This window comes from Staurois parvus, unplaced genomic scaffold, assembly GCF_062004578.1.
Source record: "Staurois parvus isolate SC_StPar_1 unplaced genomic scaffold, SC_StPar_1.0 ptg000394l, whole genome shotgun sequence".
Taxonomy (NCBI): Eukaryota; Metazoa; Chordata; class Amphibia; order Anura; family Ranidae; genus Staurois; species Staurois parvus.
Window position 1 is genome coordinate 1,438,945 of NW_028318190.1, and position 20,331 is coordinate 1,459,275.

At 41.8% G+C, this 20,331-nt stretch overlaps 1 protein-coding gene across 1 annotated transcript in view; it reads left to right on the forward strand.

Annotated features, from left to right (window-relative positions):
- The first annotated feature begins 493 nt into the window (after nt 1-493).
- DHDDS (dehydrodolichyl diphosphate synthase subunit) overlaps nt 494-20,331 on the forward strand; it is a 38,635-nt gene continuing 18,797 nt past the window's right edge. The window contains exons 1-3 of the mRNA XM_089686227.1: nt 494-634; nt 13,340-13,414; nt 13,873-13,989. Coding sequence (XP_089542353.1) covers nt 13,352-13,414; nt 13,873-13,989 — 180 coding nt within the window. The 5' untranslated portion in view covers nt 494-634; nt 13,340-13,351. The remainder of the gene's footprint in view (nt 635-13,339; nt 13,415-13,872; nt 13,990-20,331) is intronic.

Here is a 20,331-nt window from a genome sequence, read left to right on the forward strand (position 1 = left end):
TATGTAGCACAAAGGCCTGAATAATTGGATACAATTGAAATTGTTTAGGTTTCACCTATTATGTGGTTGTTGGCCAGTTGTTAGAATACACGTGGGAAGACGTGTTGCCGTGTACCGCCTGTAGGTGGCACCATTTCATCTCCTAATACATGGTGAGCTGATCATGTGATCTCAATCGATCGTGCCAGTCTGGGAGACCAAAAAATAAGGAGCCGGGGATTTGGTTCCCAAAGGGGGTCAGGAGGGACACATGAGAATAAATATATATATTTATTGATGGTCCTTTACAGGGATGTTGGTCTATATGTTGGCGCCTTCCTACCCCTGTTCACACCTCCCCACCAAGGCACGCTCAGGCTCCTCTTACATATAATGGTACCGTCCTGCAAAGTCCTTGGAAGATGTCATTTTACAACCTCAGCCAACGATGAGCTGTACCACTAGACGCCTGCCCCACAGCTCCCCCTAGAGACAGCTCTGGAAAGTTCTCCCGCTCAGCAGTCCCATTCATTCTAAAACGCGAGCGGCTCACGCGGTGTTTTCAACGTCATCAACAACCTAACGTCAGAACGGTGCGCCGCTGGCTGTCGGCGAATGCGGAAGTGTTTTAGGCACTAACGGTGATGCTGATCGGGTAAGGGACATGATTTACTCAACTAAAGACAGGTCCTTAAAAACCCCTGTGTGTGTCTGTGAGCTCAGTGGTGCGGGGTGGCATTGGATCAGAATGTAGCAGCGCTTTGACTTGATATTCATTAGGATAGAGGTGTGTGTATGTATTGATCTATAGATCCCAGTCTTCTGTGATGAGAAAGAAGGACACTGCAAAGAAAGAGAGGACTATAGCAGAAAGAGGAACAGTCCCTTAGGATGTAGACAGCACACATGACCACTGTTTTCCATGTGTCAGCCTTCTAGATAGGGTTGCCACCTCATCCTTTTAAAACCGAATGCATAGTAATTACACAGGTAATAGCAAAAATAAATACACAGTAATAGCAAAAATACTGCTTCAGGGAGGCAGGGCTGCAGTTTTTTGCACTTCCGCATAGAGACTGCGCACATGCATGCCCTACCCGCTCCACCATTAGTGGCCTCAGCTGTCAATCACTGGGTCCCAGCCAGTGATGCCCCGGCGATCACCGATTATTACTGACTGGGGGAGAGACCTGTATGTAAACAATACAGATATCTGGGCAGCACAGTGGCTAAATGGTTAGCACTTCTGCCTGGCAGTACTAGGGGCGTTGGTTCGAATCCCAGCCACGGCACTTCCTGCCTGGAATTTGCATGTTCTCCCTGTGCCTGCGTGGGTTTGCTCCAGGTACTCTGGTTTCCTCCCACACTCCAAAGACATGCTGGTAGGTTAATTGGCTCCTGTCTAAATTGTCCCTAGTATGTGTATGTATGAATGTGAGTTAGGGACCTTAGATTGTACGCCCCTTGAGGGTTAGGGACTGATGTGAATGTACAACATATATGTAAAGCTCTGCGTAAAATTGACGGCGCTATACAAGTACCATAAATAAAAATAAATCTCCCGTCAGGTCCTGCACACTGCTTTGTATGGCTCTGCATAGCAGAGCCATACAAAGCAATGTGTTGACACAATAAAGCATGCACACAGTAAAACCGCACATAGTTAACCCTTTGATTGCCCCAGATGTTAATCCCTTCCTGCCCAGTGCCATTAGTACAGTGTCAGTGCTTTTTATTAGTGTCACTGGGGCAGTCAGTGACCCCCCCCCCCCCCCGCACAGTGTCAGAATGCCTGCCGCAGTCCTGCTATAAGTCGCTGATCGCCGCCATTACTAGTTAAAAATAAAAAGATTTCCAGTATATATTCCTCTATTTGTAAACACTAAAGCTTTCACATAAACTAATTAGTTTACACATATTGGGATTTTTGTTTTAGCAAAGACATGTAGCAGAATACATTTTGGCCTAAATTTATGATGACATTTGATTTTTTAAATTTTTTTCCCGGACATGTTTAATATTGTAAAGTCAAAAATATAGTTTTTTTTCTCAAAATTGTCGGTCTTTTTTTTTATAGTGTAAAAAAGAAAAAACAGAGGCGGTCAAATATCACTGAAAGAATGCTCTATTTGTGGGGGAAAAAGGACATAAATTTCATTTGGGTGCAGCGTTGCATGATCGCGCAATTGTTAGTTAAAATAATGCAGCGCTGTATCGCAATACATTTATTACGAAATGTGATCTTTAAAGACGTGTTTAACTGCTTCCCGACCGCCCAATAGCAGAAATACTGCTACAGGGTGGCATGGGTGCGCATAATCACATATATAGACAGTCAGGTCCATATATATTGGGACATCGACACAATTCTAACGTTTTTGGCTCTATACACCACCACAATGAATTTGAAATGAAATGAATAAGATGTGCTTTAACTGCAGACTGTCCGCTTTAATTTGAGGGTATTTACATCCAAATCAGGTGAACGATGTGGGAATTATAACAGTTTGCATATGTGCCTCCCACTTGTTAAGGGACCAAAAGTAATGGGACAATTGGCTTCTCAGCTGTTCCATGGCCAGGTGTGTGTTATTCCCTCATTATCCCAATTACAATGAGCAGATAAAAGGTCCAGAGTACATTTCAAGTGTGCTATTTGCATTTGGAATCTGTTGCTGTCAACTCTCAAGATGAGATCCAAAGAGCTGTCACTATCAGTGAAGCAAGCCATCGTTAGGCTGAAAAAACAAAACCAACCCATCAGAGAGATAGCAAAAACATTAGGCGTGGCCAAAACAACTGTTTGGAACATTCTTAAAAAGAAGGAACGCAACGGTGAGCTCAGCAACACCAAAAGACCCGGAAGACCACGGAAAACAACTGTGATGGATGACCGAAGAATTCTTTCCCTGGTGAAGAAAACACCCTTCACAACAGTTGGCCAGATCAAGAACACTCTCCAGGAGGTAGGTGTATGTGTGTCAAAGTCAACAATCAAGAGAAGACTTCACCAGAGTGAATACAGAGGGTTCACCACAAGATGGAAACCATTGGTGAGCCTCAAAAACAGGAAGGCCAGATTAGAGTTTGCCAAACGACATGTAAAAAAGCCTTCACAGTTCTGGAACAACATCCTATGGACAGATGAGACCAAGATCAACTTGTACCAGAGTGATGGGAAGAGAAGAGTATGGAGAAGGAAAGGAACTGCTCATGATCCTAAGCATACCACCTCATCAGTGAAGCATGGTGGTGGTAGTGTCATGGCGTGGGCATGTATGGCTGCCAATGGAACTGGTTCTCTTGTATTTATTGATGATGTGACTGCTGACAAAAGCAGCAGGATGAATTCTGAAGTGTTTCGGGCAATATTATCTGCTCATATTCAGCCAAATGCTTCAGAACTCATTGGACGCCGCTTCACAGTGCAGATGGACAATGACCCAAAGCATACTGCAAAAGCAAAGAGTTTAAGGGAAAGAAGTGGAATGTTCTGCAATGGCCAATTCAATCACCTGACCTGAATCCGATTGAGCATCCATTTCACTTGCTGAAGACAAAACTAAAGGGAAAATGCCCCAAGAACAAGCAGGAACTGAAGACAGTTGCAGTAGAGGCCTGGCAGAGCATCACCAGGGATGAAACCCAACGTCTGGTGATGTCTATGTGCTCCAGACTTCAGGCTGTAATTGACTGCAAAGGATTTGCAACCAAGTATTAAAAAGTGAAAGTTTGATTTATGATTAATATTCTGTCCCATTACTTTTGGTCCCTTAACAAGTGGGAGGCACATATGCAAACTGTTGTAATTCCTACACCGTTCACCTGATTTGGATGTAAATAACCTCAAATTAAAGCGGACAGTCTGCAGTTAAAGCACATCTTGTTCGTTTCATTTCAAATTCATTGTGGTGGTGTATACAGCCAAAAATGTTAGAATTGTGTCGATGTCCATATATTTATGGACCTGACTGTATAAAATATATATATATATATATATATATATATATATATATATATTATGTGATTTCGCATTTCCGAGTAGGGGGCGCGCACCCTACTTGCGCTACCATCCGCGGCCTCGTCTGTCAATCACCAGGTCCCGGCCGGTAATTACTTGCTGGCACCCAGTGATTTCCGAAGATCTCTGATGGGGAGGAGGACTGTTTTGTTTTCTAACAGTTCTCCTCCCTGTCAGCTTGGACATGCTGTTTTGGATGGCTTTGCATAGCACAACCATCCAAAAGAGTGTGCTTACAGTGAAGCACACTGACACCACCCCCAGTTAAACACTCCCTGCACATGGTTAACCCTTTGGTTGCCCCTCATGTTAACCCCTTCTTGCCCAGTGCCATTAGTACAGTGTTAGTGCTTTTTTTGTTTTTTAGCACTGATCACTGTATTAGTGCCACTGGGGATGTCAGTGACACCATGTCAGTTCCCCCCAGAATGTCCACTGCAGTCCTGCTATAAGTCGCTGATTGCCACCATTACTAGTAAAAAAAAATTAAAATTAGCAAAGACATGTCGCAGAATACATTTTGGCCTAAATTTATGACCAAATTTGATTTTTTTAAAAAAATTTTACTGGATGTTTAATAGCAAAAAGTCAAAAATATAAACAAAAAATCCTCCTGCGCTTCAATGGATAATCCTACCTAAAGCTGCTCACACCCACCTTTTTACCAAAAAGTAAACACAATAAATGAAATCTATAGGGTGTAGCGCTAGTAAAGATACATATGCATAGATATACAAACCAAGTGAATATAGTCACAAAGCTAATAAGTGGAGGAACATACAAAATCTCCCCCCTTTTCCCCAACTGGGGGAAATATTAAATAGCAGTGAATCTAATGATTCCCTAAATGGGAACACAATACACAAAAAAACGTTGCTGGTGTATTCCCACCCAGTCAGGCAATAAGTGATAAATGCATATAGTACAGTTCATAAAGATGTCCACTGCAAACACACTTGTGTGGATAAATCAGCAAATGTGAAAGTGCCACTGGTGCCAATATTCGTGATGATAATCCTTAAATGGGCTGAGTGCCCCCTCACCTCCTCACAGCGACCACAAGGGCCAGCTCACTTATTGGATCAATCACGTTCCGCGCAGGAACAACCCCATCTTGGAAAGATCACACACCGGGTACCACAGCAGAGCCAATATTCCACGGTGTGACAGGACTTCCGGTGCGCGGCAACGTCACTTCTGGCGCGAGCGCCATATTGGGACTCCATGCAGTACACCCATAATATGAGGGAAAAGGCTTGTGATGTTCTATTATAATGTGAGTGGGCATTCTATGACATTTTTATAGAAATAAATACAGATTTACACTATGGAGGATCTCTTTTGTCTCTGATATGATCCTTTTGATGTGAACGGCAATACCAGAGTATCCAGTGGTTGGAGGTGTTCAGGAGGAATATTGGCTCTGCTGTGGTACCCGGTGTGATCTTTCCAAGACGGGGTTGTTTCTGTGCGGAACGTGATTGATCCAATAAGTGAGCTGGCCCTTGTGGTCGCTGTAAGGAGGTGAGGGGGCACTCAGACCATTTTAAGGATTATCATCATGAATATTGGCACCAGTGGCACTTTCACGTTTTGCTGATTTATCCACACAAGTGTTTGAAGTGGACATCTTTATGAACTGTACTATATGCATTTGTCACTTATTGCCTGATTTGAGTGGAGATACATCAGCACCATTTTTTTGTGTATTGTGTTCCCATTTAGGGAATCACTAGATTCAGTGCTATTTAATATTGCCCCCATTTGGGGAAAAGGGGGGAGTTTTTGTATGTTCCTCCACTTATTAGCTTTGTGACTATATTCACTTGGTTTGTATATCTATGCATATGTATCTTTACTCGCGCTACACCATATAGATTTCATTTATTAAGTCAAAAATATAGTTTTTTTTTTTTTTTTTTCTCAAAATTGTCGGTCTATTTTTTTTTTTTAATAGCGCAAAACCGCACAATTGTCAGTTAAAGTAATGCAGCGCCGTAATGCAAAAAATGGCCTGGTCAGGAAGGGGGGTAAATCCTCAGGAGGGCAAGTGGTTAATATGAAAGAGTCAAAAATATTTTTTCCTCAAAATTGGTGTTTTTATTGTTTATAGCGCAAAAAAATAAAAAGTGCACAGGCGATCAAATACCACCGAAAGAAAGCTCCATTTGTGGGGGAAAAAAGGACATAAATTTAATTTGGGTGCAGTGTGGCACCATCGCGCAATTGTCAGTTAACGTAAGCAGTGCCGTATCACAAATAATGGCTTGGCAAAGCATATCCCTGTATAGCGGGGGTCTTCAAACTTTCTAAACAAAGGGCCAGTTTACCGTCCTTCAGACTTTAGGGGGGCCAGACTGTGCCCAGTGGAAGTGAACAATGTACCATCTTTTGTTCCCCATCATTGGTGTCAGTAGAAGGAAAAGTGCCTGATTGTTGGTGTCAATAGGAATGATAGTGCCCTATGGTTGATGTCAGCGGCAGGAATTATGCCCCATCGTTGATGTCAGTGGAAGGAAAAATGCCTCAAGGGCCAGATATAGGCACGCAAAGGGCCACATCTGGCCCCCGGGCTATAGTTTGGAGGCCACTGCTTTATAGTGTGTACTTGTCTAGGACTGCAACTTACGATTATTTTCATAATCAATTAGTTGGCCGATTTATTGTTTCGATTAATTGGATAAACAACTTTGTAGTATAATTTAGTTTGTGTAAAGTTTAAAAAAAAAAAAAAAAGACAATTTACTCTTGAATATGCAGTGGTAAATATAAATAACTAGCTGTATGGTTAGTGAACAACAGACAGAAGATAGATGGATGGATATAGTTAGGCCCATATATATTTGGACACAGGCACAATTTTCATACTTTTGGCTCTGTATGCCACTAGAATAAAATTAAATCGAAACAATCCAAATGAATTTGAAGTGCAGACTTCCAGCTTTAATTCAAGGGGTTGAACATAAATATCAAGTACAAATGTTAGGAACTGCAACCAATTTTATACACAGTCCCTCCATTTTCAGGGGGTCAAATGTAATTGGACAAATTAATATAATCATAAATGTTCATTTTTAATATTTTGTTGAGAATCCTTTACTGACAATGACTGCCTGAAGTTGTTCTTTGTGGGTCTTTCTGCCTTCAGCAAGTGAAATGCATGCTCAATTGGGTTGAGATCAGGTGATTGACTGCCATTGCAGAATATTCCACTTCTTTTGCTTGAAAAGCTCCTGGGTTTCTTTTTCAGTGTGTTTTGGATCCTTGACCATCTGTACTGTGAAGCTCCGTCCAATCAACTTTGCTGTATTTGGATGAATCTGGGCTGACAGTATATCTCTAAATACTGCAGAATTCATCCGGCTGCTTCTCTTCTGTCACATTCTCAGTAAACACCAATGACCCAGTGCAACTGGAAGCCACGCATGCCCATGCCATCACACTGCCTCCACCATGTTTTACAGTTGCCGTTGTGTGCTTTGGATCATGAGCTGTTCCAAGCCTTCTCCACACTTTTCTTCCCGTCATTCTGGTACAGAATAATCTTAGTTTCATCCATCCAAAGAATGCTTTTCCAGAACTGGTCTGACTTTTTAAGATATTTTTTTAGCAAAGTCTAATCTGCCTTTTCTATTCTTCATGTTTATGAATGGTTTGCACCTTGTGGTGAAGTCTTCTCTTGATTGTAGACTTTGACAATGACACTCCCACCTCCTGGAGAGTGTCCTTCACTTGTCTGGATGTTGTGAATGGGTTTTTCTTTACCATAGAGAGGATCCTGCGATCATCCATCACTGTTGTCTTCCGTGGACATCCATGTCTTTTCATGTTGCTGAGCTCACCAGTGCCTTCTTCTTTCCTCAGAATGTACCAAACTGTTGATTTGGCCACTCCTAATGTTGCTGCTATCTCTCTGATGGATTTGTTTCATTTTTGAAACCTTACAATGGCCTGTTTCACTTGCATGGACAGCACCTTTGAACGCATGATGTAGGTTCACAGCAACAGATTCCAAATGCAAATACCACACTTAGAATCAACTCCAGACCTTTTACTTGCTTAATTTGTTGAAGAAATAACGAAGGAGTAAATTGGAGGTACATACCCTCAAATTAAACCTGAGAGTGTGCACTTTCAGCCCATATCCATTATATAACTATAGTTGAATATGTTTTGGTAAATACCGGAAAAAAACTAAAATTGTGCCTGTGTCCAAATATATATGGACCTAACTATATATATTACTACAATGTTAGAGGTTGAATCTGGTACATACAGTATTAGGGGTGTACTCACTTTTGTTGCCAGTGGTTTAGACATTAATGGCTGTGTGTTGAGTTATTTTGAGGGGACAGCAAATTTACAATGTTATACAAGCTGTACACTCACTACTTTACATTGTAGCAAAGTGTCATTTCTTCAGTGTTGTCACATGAAAAGATAGAATAAAATATTTACAAAAATGTGAGTGGTGTACTCACTTCTGTGAGATACTGTATCATCAGACTCAGAGATCAAAAATTTTGTTTAAAAATTTATTTTTAAAGACCTAAAATGCTGTTTTGTAGATTTTCAGACAGGATTGTAATATAATATTATGCATGACATACTCCCTTGTCATAGGCAGGTAGTTTGATATATACATACCTGTGCCTGCTGTCACTTACGCTGGCCATCCATGAACTAATTTTTCCTTTGAAAATTTTCATTACACAGCAGAGTTCCAGTCAGTTTTGTGTTTATTAAAAGTCAGCAACTACAAAAACTGTAGCTGATGACTTTTAATAAACACACACTTACCTGTCCCAGGGTCATCTGATGTGCTCACCTGCGCCATCCTTTCTCTGCCTCTTCTCTCCTTGGCGCCAGCATCACAACTGTGGGCACCATGCTGTGACAGATTGCGACTTCACAGCCGGGTGCCCACTGCGCATGCACGAGTCGCACTGCGTATTCTGATTGGTCCGGCAGTCTTCTGGGACCTGTGAAGGTTCCCAGGGGACTGCAGGAGGAAGGAGGGGGCCAAAGGTCCGGCTCGCTTTGCCTCGGCGAACTGAGTTGGAAGTGGGAGCAGGTACCTGTCAAAACCAGGCAATCCCCCCAGAAAAAGCTGCCAAATATGGCAGTGGAGGGGGGAGGCAAATGTTTGAGTGGAACTCCGCTTTAAGAATGTTTGTTCTATTTTCTAATCGCTAGTGGAGTCAAATCAAAGTTTGTTTTCAACCACAGTGATGGGAAACTTTGAAGGAGCAGAATAAAAAAAAATTTTCTCAATCGGACAGATTTTTTGGACAGTGTATGTGGGGTTTTTTTTCAGAAATTACATTAATTTTAAAACTGAATGTTAAAAGCAAGTTACATTTTTAAATGACATTCATCGAATCTACAAATAATTTGTGTACAATTGTGAGCAGGGCACATAGAGAACAAGTGATTTTGTTGTGCCCTTGCAGAATGCTTTCAGTAAAACTGACATCTCTGTACCAAGGTATGAACAAGGCCTAACACACATTAAAGTTCCTACCTCTTCGACTTGCTATTTTGATGTGTTTTTGATGCTTTGGTGATTTTTTTTTTTTTTTTTTGGAAGCTTTAATGAAGCTTGGCAAATGCCCTGTGTGTTGATTTTAAACTTGTTTAAAAGGGACTCAGTACTACCCCCACTCCTCAGCAGATCCCCAGCTCATTGGTACCCTCGTTCAGCAGATCCCCAGCTTATTATTACCCTCATTCAGCAGATCCCCTGCTCAGTAGTATCCCCAGCTCTGCTGATGCCCCACTCAGTAGTAACCGCCAGCTCTGCCAATCCTCTGCTCAGTAGCAAGTCCCAGCTCTGCTGATCCCCACTCAGTAGCAACCCCCGGCTCTACTGATCCACTGATTTGCTGATACTCCTTCTCTGGTCCCTGCTCACTTCCCGCTATATTGCTCCCACACTGCACACCATGTGTGACATTACTAGTTTCTCCTGCTTCGGTCCTCCAGCTCTGCTGATCCTCTGTCAGTCAGTCCTCTGTTTCTGCTCCCTACTCACCTTCTTCAATAGTGTTCCCATGTTGCACACCATGTGTGCCGTCTGCTAGTTGCTCCGCTCCAGTCTGGACCCCGCTCACCTTCTTACTGATCCACTTGCACACAGATGTGACGTCTACATCAGACACTCCCAGAACATATACACATGAACTGGATGTGACTGCAGATAGTTGGTTTACAAGCGCATACAAGCGACACGATACCTCGTATCTGCAATACCTACAAAGCAAAGCTTAAGCTGATTAAAAGCCTCTCAAAAGCTGTAGGTGCTGTAAGCGAGCTTTGTCAGTGACTTCTATGGAGGCTTTGAAGCACCAAGAAAGCGACATGGGTATAATTTTTGAAGCAAAACAAACACAACTTGTAAACAGGACTGTAATCTTACCATTTTATTTAGTGACATGAGTTTTGATTGGCATTCAGAGTCAAATGCCACATTTTGAAGCAAGTGTAAACAAGCCCGAAGTGTCATTTCTGTCTGCTGCCTTCTGCCTCTGCTATAAGCATGAGTAACCTCTGACAAGTTTTCCTGAAGCTAAGAGAAAAATGGTGACGGGAATGCACAGCTTGTGATTGACATCCTCAGCTCTTTCTGTGTGCTCAGTGAAGTGGGTGTCCCTTCCCTCCAATCAGCTCTCAGAGCTCCCCTCGCTGATGTAACTTCAGCTCCCCACCACCTGTTTTTCAGAGATCCTGTGTAAATTCTGCACTTTAAATGGATGTAGGGGACAGATGACTGTACAGGTACAACTTAAGAGGATTTGTTTCATCTCTGTGTATCATCTGAGGCCAATCATTTCACTGGGTATATGTAAGGGTTTATAACCTCTTTAAAACAAAACTAAAACCTCCTACCCTTTTCAATCAAGGAAGCTGCCATCTTAGCCTCTGTTTGATCTGCAATTGATGCTGTACATTTGATCAGTTATGACGCCAGCCATTTGATGGTTTGACAGTTTGGTTAAGAACACAAGCACATGTGACAGTTAGCATTACTGGCAGACTGGGAATGTAACTGCTTTTTGAAAGTATAGAATCAAAAGGGTTTAGTTCTGCTTCAAAGTATATGTAAACCCTCACCATGTAAAACAAACCATTCTGCTTAAGATAGAAATGAAAGGCAAAGTGTTTGTGTGTGTGTGTGTGTGTGTGTTTATAAGTGATCAACAGACCTCTGTTCTCAGCTGCATGAGGAGCTTAGAGAGGTGGACAAACAGTAGTATACTGATCTTCCCAGTGAATGGCTGTGCAGGGGAGAAAGTGTCAGAACAAGTCTGATTATTGGAGGACAGACTGGCTGTTCTCCGCGCAGACAGAAAACTGACCACATGGTGAGGGGTGTGGTCAGTTTGAAATAGGAGAGCAGGTGGACTGACAGGATCACTGGGAACTTCACACAAAGGAAGCAATACAAAGAGAACAGGATACGATCTATATATATATATATATATATATATATATATATATATATATACACACACATACAAAAAAGTACTTGGTACAACAGCCCCATATCAGGGAAAAAAACGGAATATTTTCAACTCACACATTCCTATAAGTGGCTGCAGAGTAAGTGGGTGCCGAAGCGACCCGCTGGAGACCTGAACGACTCAGAGCAAAGGATAGCACACAAAGGAACTCAGTGAAAGGGTCCAATTGAATGATCACATCACAGCAAACAGCAGCAACGTTTCAGAGTCATGCAGGACCCCTTCATCAGTCATATGATGATGAATGGGTCCTGCTTGGCTCTGAAACAACACTGTCCTTTGCTGTAATGTGATTGCTCAATAAAGCGATGGCCCCTTTTTATGGAGTTTCCTGGTGTACTGTGACATATCCTTTGCTGTGACTTAAAAAAAGAGACACAGCTAGTCAGAATTTTTTAGGAGGCTGCTAGTAATAGCAGCCCGTTACTTCCCTCATAATTGGATCACTTTATTGTTTACTAAGTAGTTTATCGGGAATGTCAGAGGTAAAATCAAAAAAAAACTCACCTGCATCACTAGTTCTTAGTCATTGATAAAAAAGGGGCCAACTTAACAGATACAAAACTATGATTTTCACCGATGTTACATGCAAAGGATCCATTTGGTGCCTCGTATATAAATCAATAGTGTGGCCTTACCAATGCTTTAAAAAAAAAAAAAAAAACCTTGTGTACATTTACAAACCATAGTGTTGAAAGGGCTCTTTTCCACACTAATGTGCTTTTGTTGCCTTCCATTGACTTACAATGGAAGGTGCTTTTAAAAAACGGCACCAAAAATGCAGCATGCAGGACTTTTCAAAGCGCAGCGCACCTGCAGTGTTACGAATTCCATAAGATTTAATTGAATACATTTTTCATGCATTTTCTTCTTCCATTTTTTTAAACCCCAAAAGCACATCAAAAACGGACCCTTATATTAATTTAGTGCTGTACTTTAAGGCCCCTTTCACATGGCATGTCTGATAAGGTCCACCTGTCAGTTTTTCAGGCCAACCTGATTGAATAGTCCATCTACTTCTGGGTTCGATCTAGTCTGCTCAAAACTGGTATTCGAGTGCAAATGGACAGTGGAGTCTGCTTACACTTGGCCTCCCATAGAGTGGAGCAGGCTTTGTCCATGTTCTCTCTGCATAAACTGAACAGACAGGGATGTGTAATCCACCCACTGTGCTCCGATCAACAGGGGAGCTGAAGGAGGGAAATCTAGCAATTGCTCCATACTTGTTAAACAGCTTGAATAGAGGAATCTTTACTACTGGTTAGTGCGTTCTGACAGCCAGTACCAGCGGCTCTCAGAATACCTGAACAGTGGCTGCATCTGAATGGATGTGTTTGTTGTTAGGCTGGCAATTTTCCACCAAATTTTGCCCCGTGCATGGCCAGCTTTACCATTTCTCAATTCAAAACCTACAAGGGTGGAACCTATGTTTCAGCAGAAGTCAAACATTTTTCTTTTGTTTAAATTTTTTGCTTTCACTGAATCAAATAGTGAATTCAGGGCCCTGTGCTTATATTTACTTAGTGTGAAATTAGCTGAATATAAGAAAATATAGATACTTGAGCAGTTTCATATAATGATACTGGTACCTGGTTTCTTACTGTTTTTTTTGTTTTTTTTTAAACAGTGTTGTCAATTTATCAATGTTTTCATCCAAGCTTCACTTAGTTTTCTAATTGAATCTTTGATGAAAATAGGTGATAGTTGGGTGAATCTTTGGTAAAAATGCAGATAAATTGATGCTTGGAGCACAAGTGCAATTCAGCTGTGACATAAGTCTCTGTAGCTACACTAACTATCTAATTTTGTCTTCAAGATTTGAAAAATCATGTCTTGGATTCGTGACAAGGAGCTGTCATTGATTGAAAGGTTATGTGCAAATGTTTTAAAGGTAGGAAAGCATATCTAAAGTTACAATAAACAAAGAACTATAGACAACACTCACAACTATGTGTGCAAAAGTGGTGATTAACATATACTGTATTTGTCTATATCTTTGCTGTGCAATGCATTGACCTGTTGATATGTGGTACAGATACATTTTCTAGTTTTCATTTATGTGGGTTCCTAAACTAAAAAAAATGCTCCCCATATTACCTCCTACATATTAAATACATACTTATTGTTGCCTGAAACATTTACATATCTATACTTGACTGCAATTAAAAATAAAACCTATACCAACTAGTCATTTAGTGTTGCTTATAAAAAGCAGTTACACTTAAATCCAGCAAGCATAGCATGCCTTATGTACATTTGTTGTTCCTGCATACTTTCATTGTAAATATCCCCTTGAAAGAGTAATATGAATAGATATAACTTAGTCCTGCTTTCTGTTTTTTCCCATAGGCTGGTCCGATGCCTAAACATGTTGCATTTATAATGGATGGAAATCGCAGATATGCACAAAAATGCCATGTGGAGAGACAAGAGGGGCATTCTCAGGGGTTTGAAAAGCTTGCAGAGGTTAGAATTGTATCTGGCCACTACATATTGGAAAGTTACATATTTCCTAAAATCCTTTACTTTTTGTTGACATTTTAGAGGTGTGTGGTCAAAGAAGACTTCCAATGTCATGTTAATATTTAAATACATTTTTGAAGGATAAGGCTCTCCAACTTAAATGGAAGTGTCCTATTTGAGCAAGGATCCCTCTGTGCTTTAACTTCAAAGAGCCCCTGCCTCCCAATCTCCTTTTGCCAACAGTATCACTCGTGTCTTTGAAATGCTTGGCATTGGACTCACGTCCAGTAACAAAAACAGAAAATAGTTCCCACAGGGAATAATTGTTTTTTAGGTTACAACCTAGTAGCAGATTTTACTGTCAGTGTTGCAGGGGACATCTGTAATTTTAGATATATGTTCTGGGAAAGCTCCGCACATGCAGGATGGAGAACATCTATATACTGCTAAATTGAAAGGTCATGTGCTCTAGATTTGCAGTCTTTCTGATTTTTTTTTTTTTTTTAGTGTATGTAAACTTTAGCAATAAACCTTAGTTGTCCAGGATGATTGAGACCTTGGTGGATTCTGATCAAACTGGATTAATTCTTCCGAAATCCACTGACAATAATATAAGAAGGCTCTTTACCAACCCCTCCAGATTCCAAATTCTGACCAGGTCAATTGGATCAAAGTGACGCTTGATACTGAGAAAGCGTTCCACTTGGTCGTTTGGAGCTATATGCGCATGGTCCTCTGGACTATGGGATTTGGCCCCTCTTTCCTTTGTTCTATTGAACTGTTATACCATAGTCCAAAGCATTTATAAAAATGGGGAACATGCTTTTGGCACCCCTGCCGGTGTGTAGGGGTATTAGGCAGGGTTGTCCCTTGTCCTCTTTTTTTTCTTCCTCATGACAGAACCCCTGGCTGTGGTGCTCTGATTAAGTCCCCAAATAGCATTTATGGTATACCAGTTGGAAGTAAAAGTAGCACTACATGCAGACAACATGTTTCTAAAGACACAAACTTATCTTTAAGGTCTGTTTTTTTTCATACTTTTCTGCTCCTAAAAGAAATTGGGCTAAATCGAAAATACTGACGATTTACCCTATTCCTGCATTACTTCAGGACCAAACTTTACCCGTCCAGAGGGTAACTTAGACTAAAGTATTTGGGTATACAGGTATCTGGCAGTGTAGTGGATTTTGTCCCCCTGAATATTATGCCCCTACTGAGCCTCACTAAAGCCAAATTTGAAATGACCTTTTCCTCGTATATGCATGACCATGAAACTGCTTCCCCTCTTCCTTTATATCCTTAGAAATGCCCCTGTTTGGATTCCACCATCCTGCTTTAAACAGTTTGAGTCACAAATCTCTGCCTAACTGTGGAACCACAAGACCCCTAGGCTCAGTTTAACCATTCTGAAACAAGCCCCCTTCTGGAGGAATAGCCCTTCCTAATTTCTTCCAATACATCTGCTGCAGATCCTGGAGCTAGTCCTATGGGCATCAAGAAGTATAAGGGTTTTGGGAGATGTATTTGCCCATGATGAGCTTCTTTTGTTTACTGCACTGAAAATAATTATCTCCCAAACTGGTATTTATAGCGCTATATTTAACTTCACCAGGCCTGCAGTTCCCAAATTAACCAGGTTAAAATGAGTCTATCCATTACTAGAATTGAGTCCCTCTTACGATCTGACTTGTCCAAACCTCACTCGAACAGTTATAAGGCAGTACAACATCCTACACATCCAGCTTTACAGAAATGTAGAGATGCATGGTCACAAGACGACTCAAATATGGACTTTGATTGGGATGATGTTTGGAATTATCCATTCCAAAGACTGATTTCAGGTAAGGATAGCCTGATCCAATTTAAAATTGTGCACTGGTGCTATTTCACACCTGCACGATTGGGAAAGATATCGCCTGGATGCCCCATTTCATTCATATTTTCTAGACCTGTGGGGTAATTGCTGGTTATTGGGCCACGATCCTGAAATACATCTCTCAGCTGACCTATATTATGGTTCCCTTGGATCCTGGGGTGTGTCTTCTTGGCTTGGTAGACCCTCTGGCTGTTTACAAATAGCACTCAGGACATTCCTTGATCTTCTGTTATTCAATGCCAGGAAGGCAGTTGTTCTGCAGGGTACAAGCCTCCTCCCCCCACTTAGGATAAATGGAAATCGTTAGTTACCTTGGTCCTTCTATTATATTGCGTACAAGAGCAGGGGATGTTAACCAAATTTGAGAAAATCTGGTCTCCCTTGCTTGGAAACCTCGGACACGGAAACATTGAGCTAAAATTTAGGCAGGCTATAGAGGATGTGATTTTCTTTCCTGCAAGCATAGGTTGCAGGAAAGATAATCACTTGATTCCTCCATCAACACTATTGGTGTTGATGGGGGAATCCCTCCCGTGGAACTATTGTGAACACTGATTATTGCTAGTGGCTATAGCCGCTGGCAATAATTATATGAAAAATCAGACAGGCTGGTTGTACCCAAGTCATACAACAATTGAATTGGGTACAATCAGTCTGCCCATAGATGGTTTGAATCTTTGCTGGTCCCTGCTGAACCGGCTGTGATTAAAACTATCTATGTCTGACTTTAGCTTTGAGCATTTAACTGCTCTATTTCTCAAAGTTAATTATATACTCATACCCTCACTGAGGTTGTTTGTTCTAATTACATGATATACTTCTGGGAACCTTCTGCCCATCTGGGGTCCCTCTTAGAACATCCCCTGCTGCTGGGGGATAGTTGTATTTGTTCCTGGTGCAATTTAATGTTTATTTGTGCATTTTGAACTGCTGTTTCTCTATTGCACCTATGGGGCTCCCACATTTGAAATTGCTGTTTTGATGCTTACATTGGGCGTTAAAGGTTTCTTTTTCTTTTGTATCTTAATGCAAACCACAATAAAAAGAAATCATAAAAAAAATGTACCATGGAAAGCAATTTGTTCTGTCTGGTCAATAAGTGCGAAAAGATGCTTACTAAAACTGACAGAAATCCAGTGCAAGTTCCTGTGCATTTTGCACTGTTATACCATGTAGTATTATCAACCCTGCCCAGGTGAACTACAGAGCAGCTGTCCTGTTTTTTGAGAGTGTGCTCTGTAGTCCTTTCTGTCCTAGGGTGACAATGCTACTCTTCCCTAAATAAAGTACAGTGAGTAAGCATTCCTGTCGCCATAGGACAGGCAGTTCAATACTGGTTTTACGCGTCTTCCCCAATCCTAGCTGGGTATCCTCTCTGGCGCATTAACCGCAGCACTTCGGGTTTCACTCAGAGTGTAGTGAGAAATTTGGGAAACAGGTGCCTCTTAAAGAGCTAGGTGATACGTTGCTTGGCATTTGCTACGCCTAAGCTGAGCTCCCCTGTGCCTCCAGCATCTACCTGTGTTTTCCAAGTCTCCAGAGACTTCTGTGCCTCAATGACCCCTGCACTCCTGTGCCTCCTGAGATCTGTGATCCCTGCAGTCCTGTACCTCCAATGTGTCCCCAGCAGCTCCCTCCTTTGACTCTTGTGTCTTCCCTTCCCTTTTTACTTCAGCAACCCCAGGGCCTCCAAGGATCCTGGTCTCTCCAGCAATCTCTGTGTCCCTGGTGGCTTCTGCCTTACCCAGTGACTCCAGAGCATCCTGAGTATCCTTTGTTACCCGGAGACCCCTGTGATTCCAAAGTATCCTGTACATCCTATTTCACCACACAGCCTCAGGTCCACTCCCATTTCTCCTGAAACATCCCTTTCCTTGTGGTTATGACAGTTTGCTCCAATGTACTTCAGTCACCTGCTGTTTCAACATCCTATACACTCTTGGCGTGCTAGCTCTTGCTGCTGAACCTCTGGTCATACCACAGGCCTCCCAGTGTGGATGACTGTCTTGCCTTTTGACCTCCATGCTTCTCTGGAAATCCTAAGGGTTGCGGTGATTTCATAAAATGATGTAAGTTACTTCAAGCTACTGCCACAGAACTTCCCAAAGGACCATGCTAAAGTGGCCTGTCTAATTAACCTGCTCTCTGGGGCAACATTAGCCTGGGTATCCCACTCTGGGGAAAAAAAGCAATTCTGTGACTAGACACATTGCTGCTTTTCTGTCTCTTCTCCATAGAACATTTAATGAGCCTGCTCAAAGCTCCCTTATCCTCCTATGTCTCCACCAACTTTCAAGTGGGAGAGTATTCTATCCAGTTTCAAACTCTCATGACTGAACTGGTTTGAAATAACTAGGTCTTCACAGCCACCTTCTGGCAGGGTTTGTCTGTACATAATAAAGACGAAATGACAGGATGTGAAATTGCTATTGTGCTTGATGATTTGAACCCCTTGGCCACACAAAATATGTGCTCCAAAGAGACCTTGTCTGTGAAAGGCTTTTCACCTTTTTTAGCATTGGCACTAACCTTCCCAGTGCCCTTTAAATTCTAGTGAAGAAAAGGCCTGACATCATTCCCAAGGCCTCTTGTATCTGCTGTGGACCAAAAGGACAATACCCCTTGTGCTAGATTGGTCTTTCTCAGTTGCTTGCCTGGGAGCCCCACTGTCACTCCACATACCTCACCAAAGATTTGCCAGCCAAATCTTCTCTATCTATCTCCAAGGTCACCCCATCGGCTGCAGCTCATTACATGGTTTATCGAGACCTTTTCTCCAGATGCAAGGCAAATCAGTTCCCATCCCATCGTTCATTCGATCAATTGTGCCATAAACATAATTTTGGGCTCCTCTCCCACCTAGAGAATGGTTATATGCTTTCAATCTCCCAGAGATCAAGTCCATCACAGAAAATCTCCAAAAGGCCTTAATCTGCAAATTTTCTTCTCCTTCTGGGGCAGACTGCTTCTTGCTGAAAATACAGATGGTTCTTTTGGCAACTGTAATGATTACCTCAGACATAATGGCATCACTGTCAAAAACCATAAACTGCTACCGCTTATCATGAAGCTATTCATGCAACCCACATATTCACGAGATTAGACCTTTGAGAATCATACGACTTCATTTAATACCAGATTTGGTCACAATAAATATCCAGTGATGCCCTTTGGCCTCTGTAAATTCGCTACCAAAATTCATCACTTTTCAATTACAGCTTCTGAGATCTCCTATACAAGTGTGTTGTCTGCCTGGGTGATAGTAATTTTATTCCCAGGCTTCCCCACTCATAGACTTTGTGTTGGCTCCATCTTGCAACAACTCGATAGTAATAGACTCTATGCTAATGTTCGAACAAAGCAGCAACTTTCTCAAGGTCCTTGGAAAGACTGTCTTTAGAGGCAATGTAGCCCAGAAAGGCATCTTCAGTACTTAAAACTAAGGATGAGCTCAAGGTTTTGTACCAAACTAGCTGTTCAGTCTTTTGGAAGAACACTCGAACATTTACTCATTTGGCAGGGGCTGAACATCATGTATAAAAACAGAGTTACTACCAATATTATACATGATACCTTTGTGCTGTCAATGGTTGTTTAAGAAGCCAGCAGATGCAGGTATTGCCAAGTCCTTAACAACCAGTGACATCACCAGCTGGCAATCACTGGCCATGTAAGCAAAGAGGCAGGATTCCAGTGACATCATTGACCTTTTGGTAGGTTGTCGGCTATCGTCATCATGAGTGATGTGGATATACATTGTTGGACAATGTGTTTGACAATGAATTTTGAGGATTTCATTTTTTTTTAATAAAAGACTTGTCAAACATATGGGTGCCTTTATTTCTAGCTTGCAACTTTTTTATGAATGAGTAGGGATACTATGTACCGCTACTCATTCACATGGGGGGTGATATCTTGGTGCCCCCTTATTGATAAAGATTTTGGCAACACCCCCCCCCCCCATACACATTTCACCCTTTCATGGCCAACCAGGCTTTGGTACCCTTGCTGAACCTAACCCAGGGAGGTTCAGCTCATCACTACTTACAACCTGCCGATCACAAATCACAGGCAAGCACATTGGTCCTCCAATCTTCCTCTGGTTTGATTTGTCACCAGCAACTCCTGTGGCTCTGGTGTCTCATATGTAACCCAGTGATCCCAAAGCATACTGGGTATCCTGTGACTTCATGAAGCCTCAGTAGCACTCCTGTATTTCCTGGACTGTCCCCCTCCCCTGTAGATATGGACCGCTGTCCATGGCAAGAGGATCACCTAGTGAAATAAAGAACAGCCTGAACAAAATGCAGCAACCACATCTAAGGAATGGTAAGCTGCAATTTATTATATTTTGTTCTTTGGTTTAGATACTTTGATCCCAACAATTAAAATAATAAATATGTCTACTAGGCTGCATACCCATTAGCTGAAAGTAATCATGGCTGTCATTGGCTTGCTGGAGAGTCAGT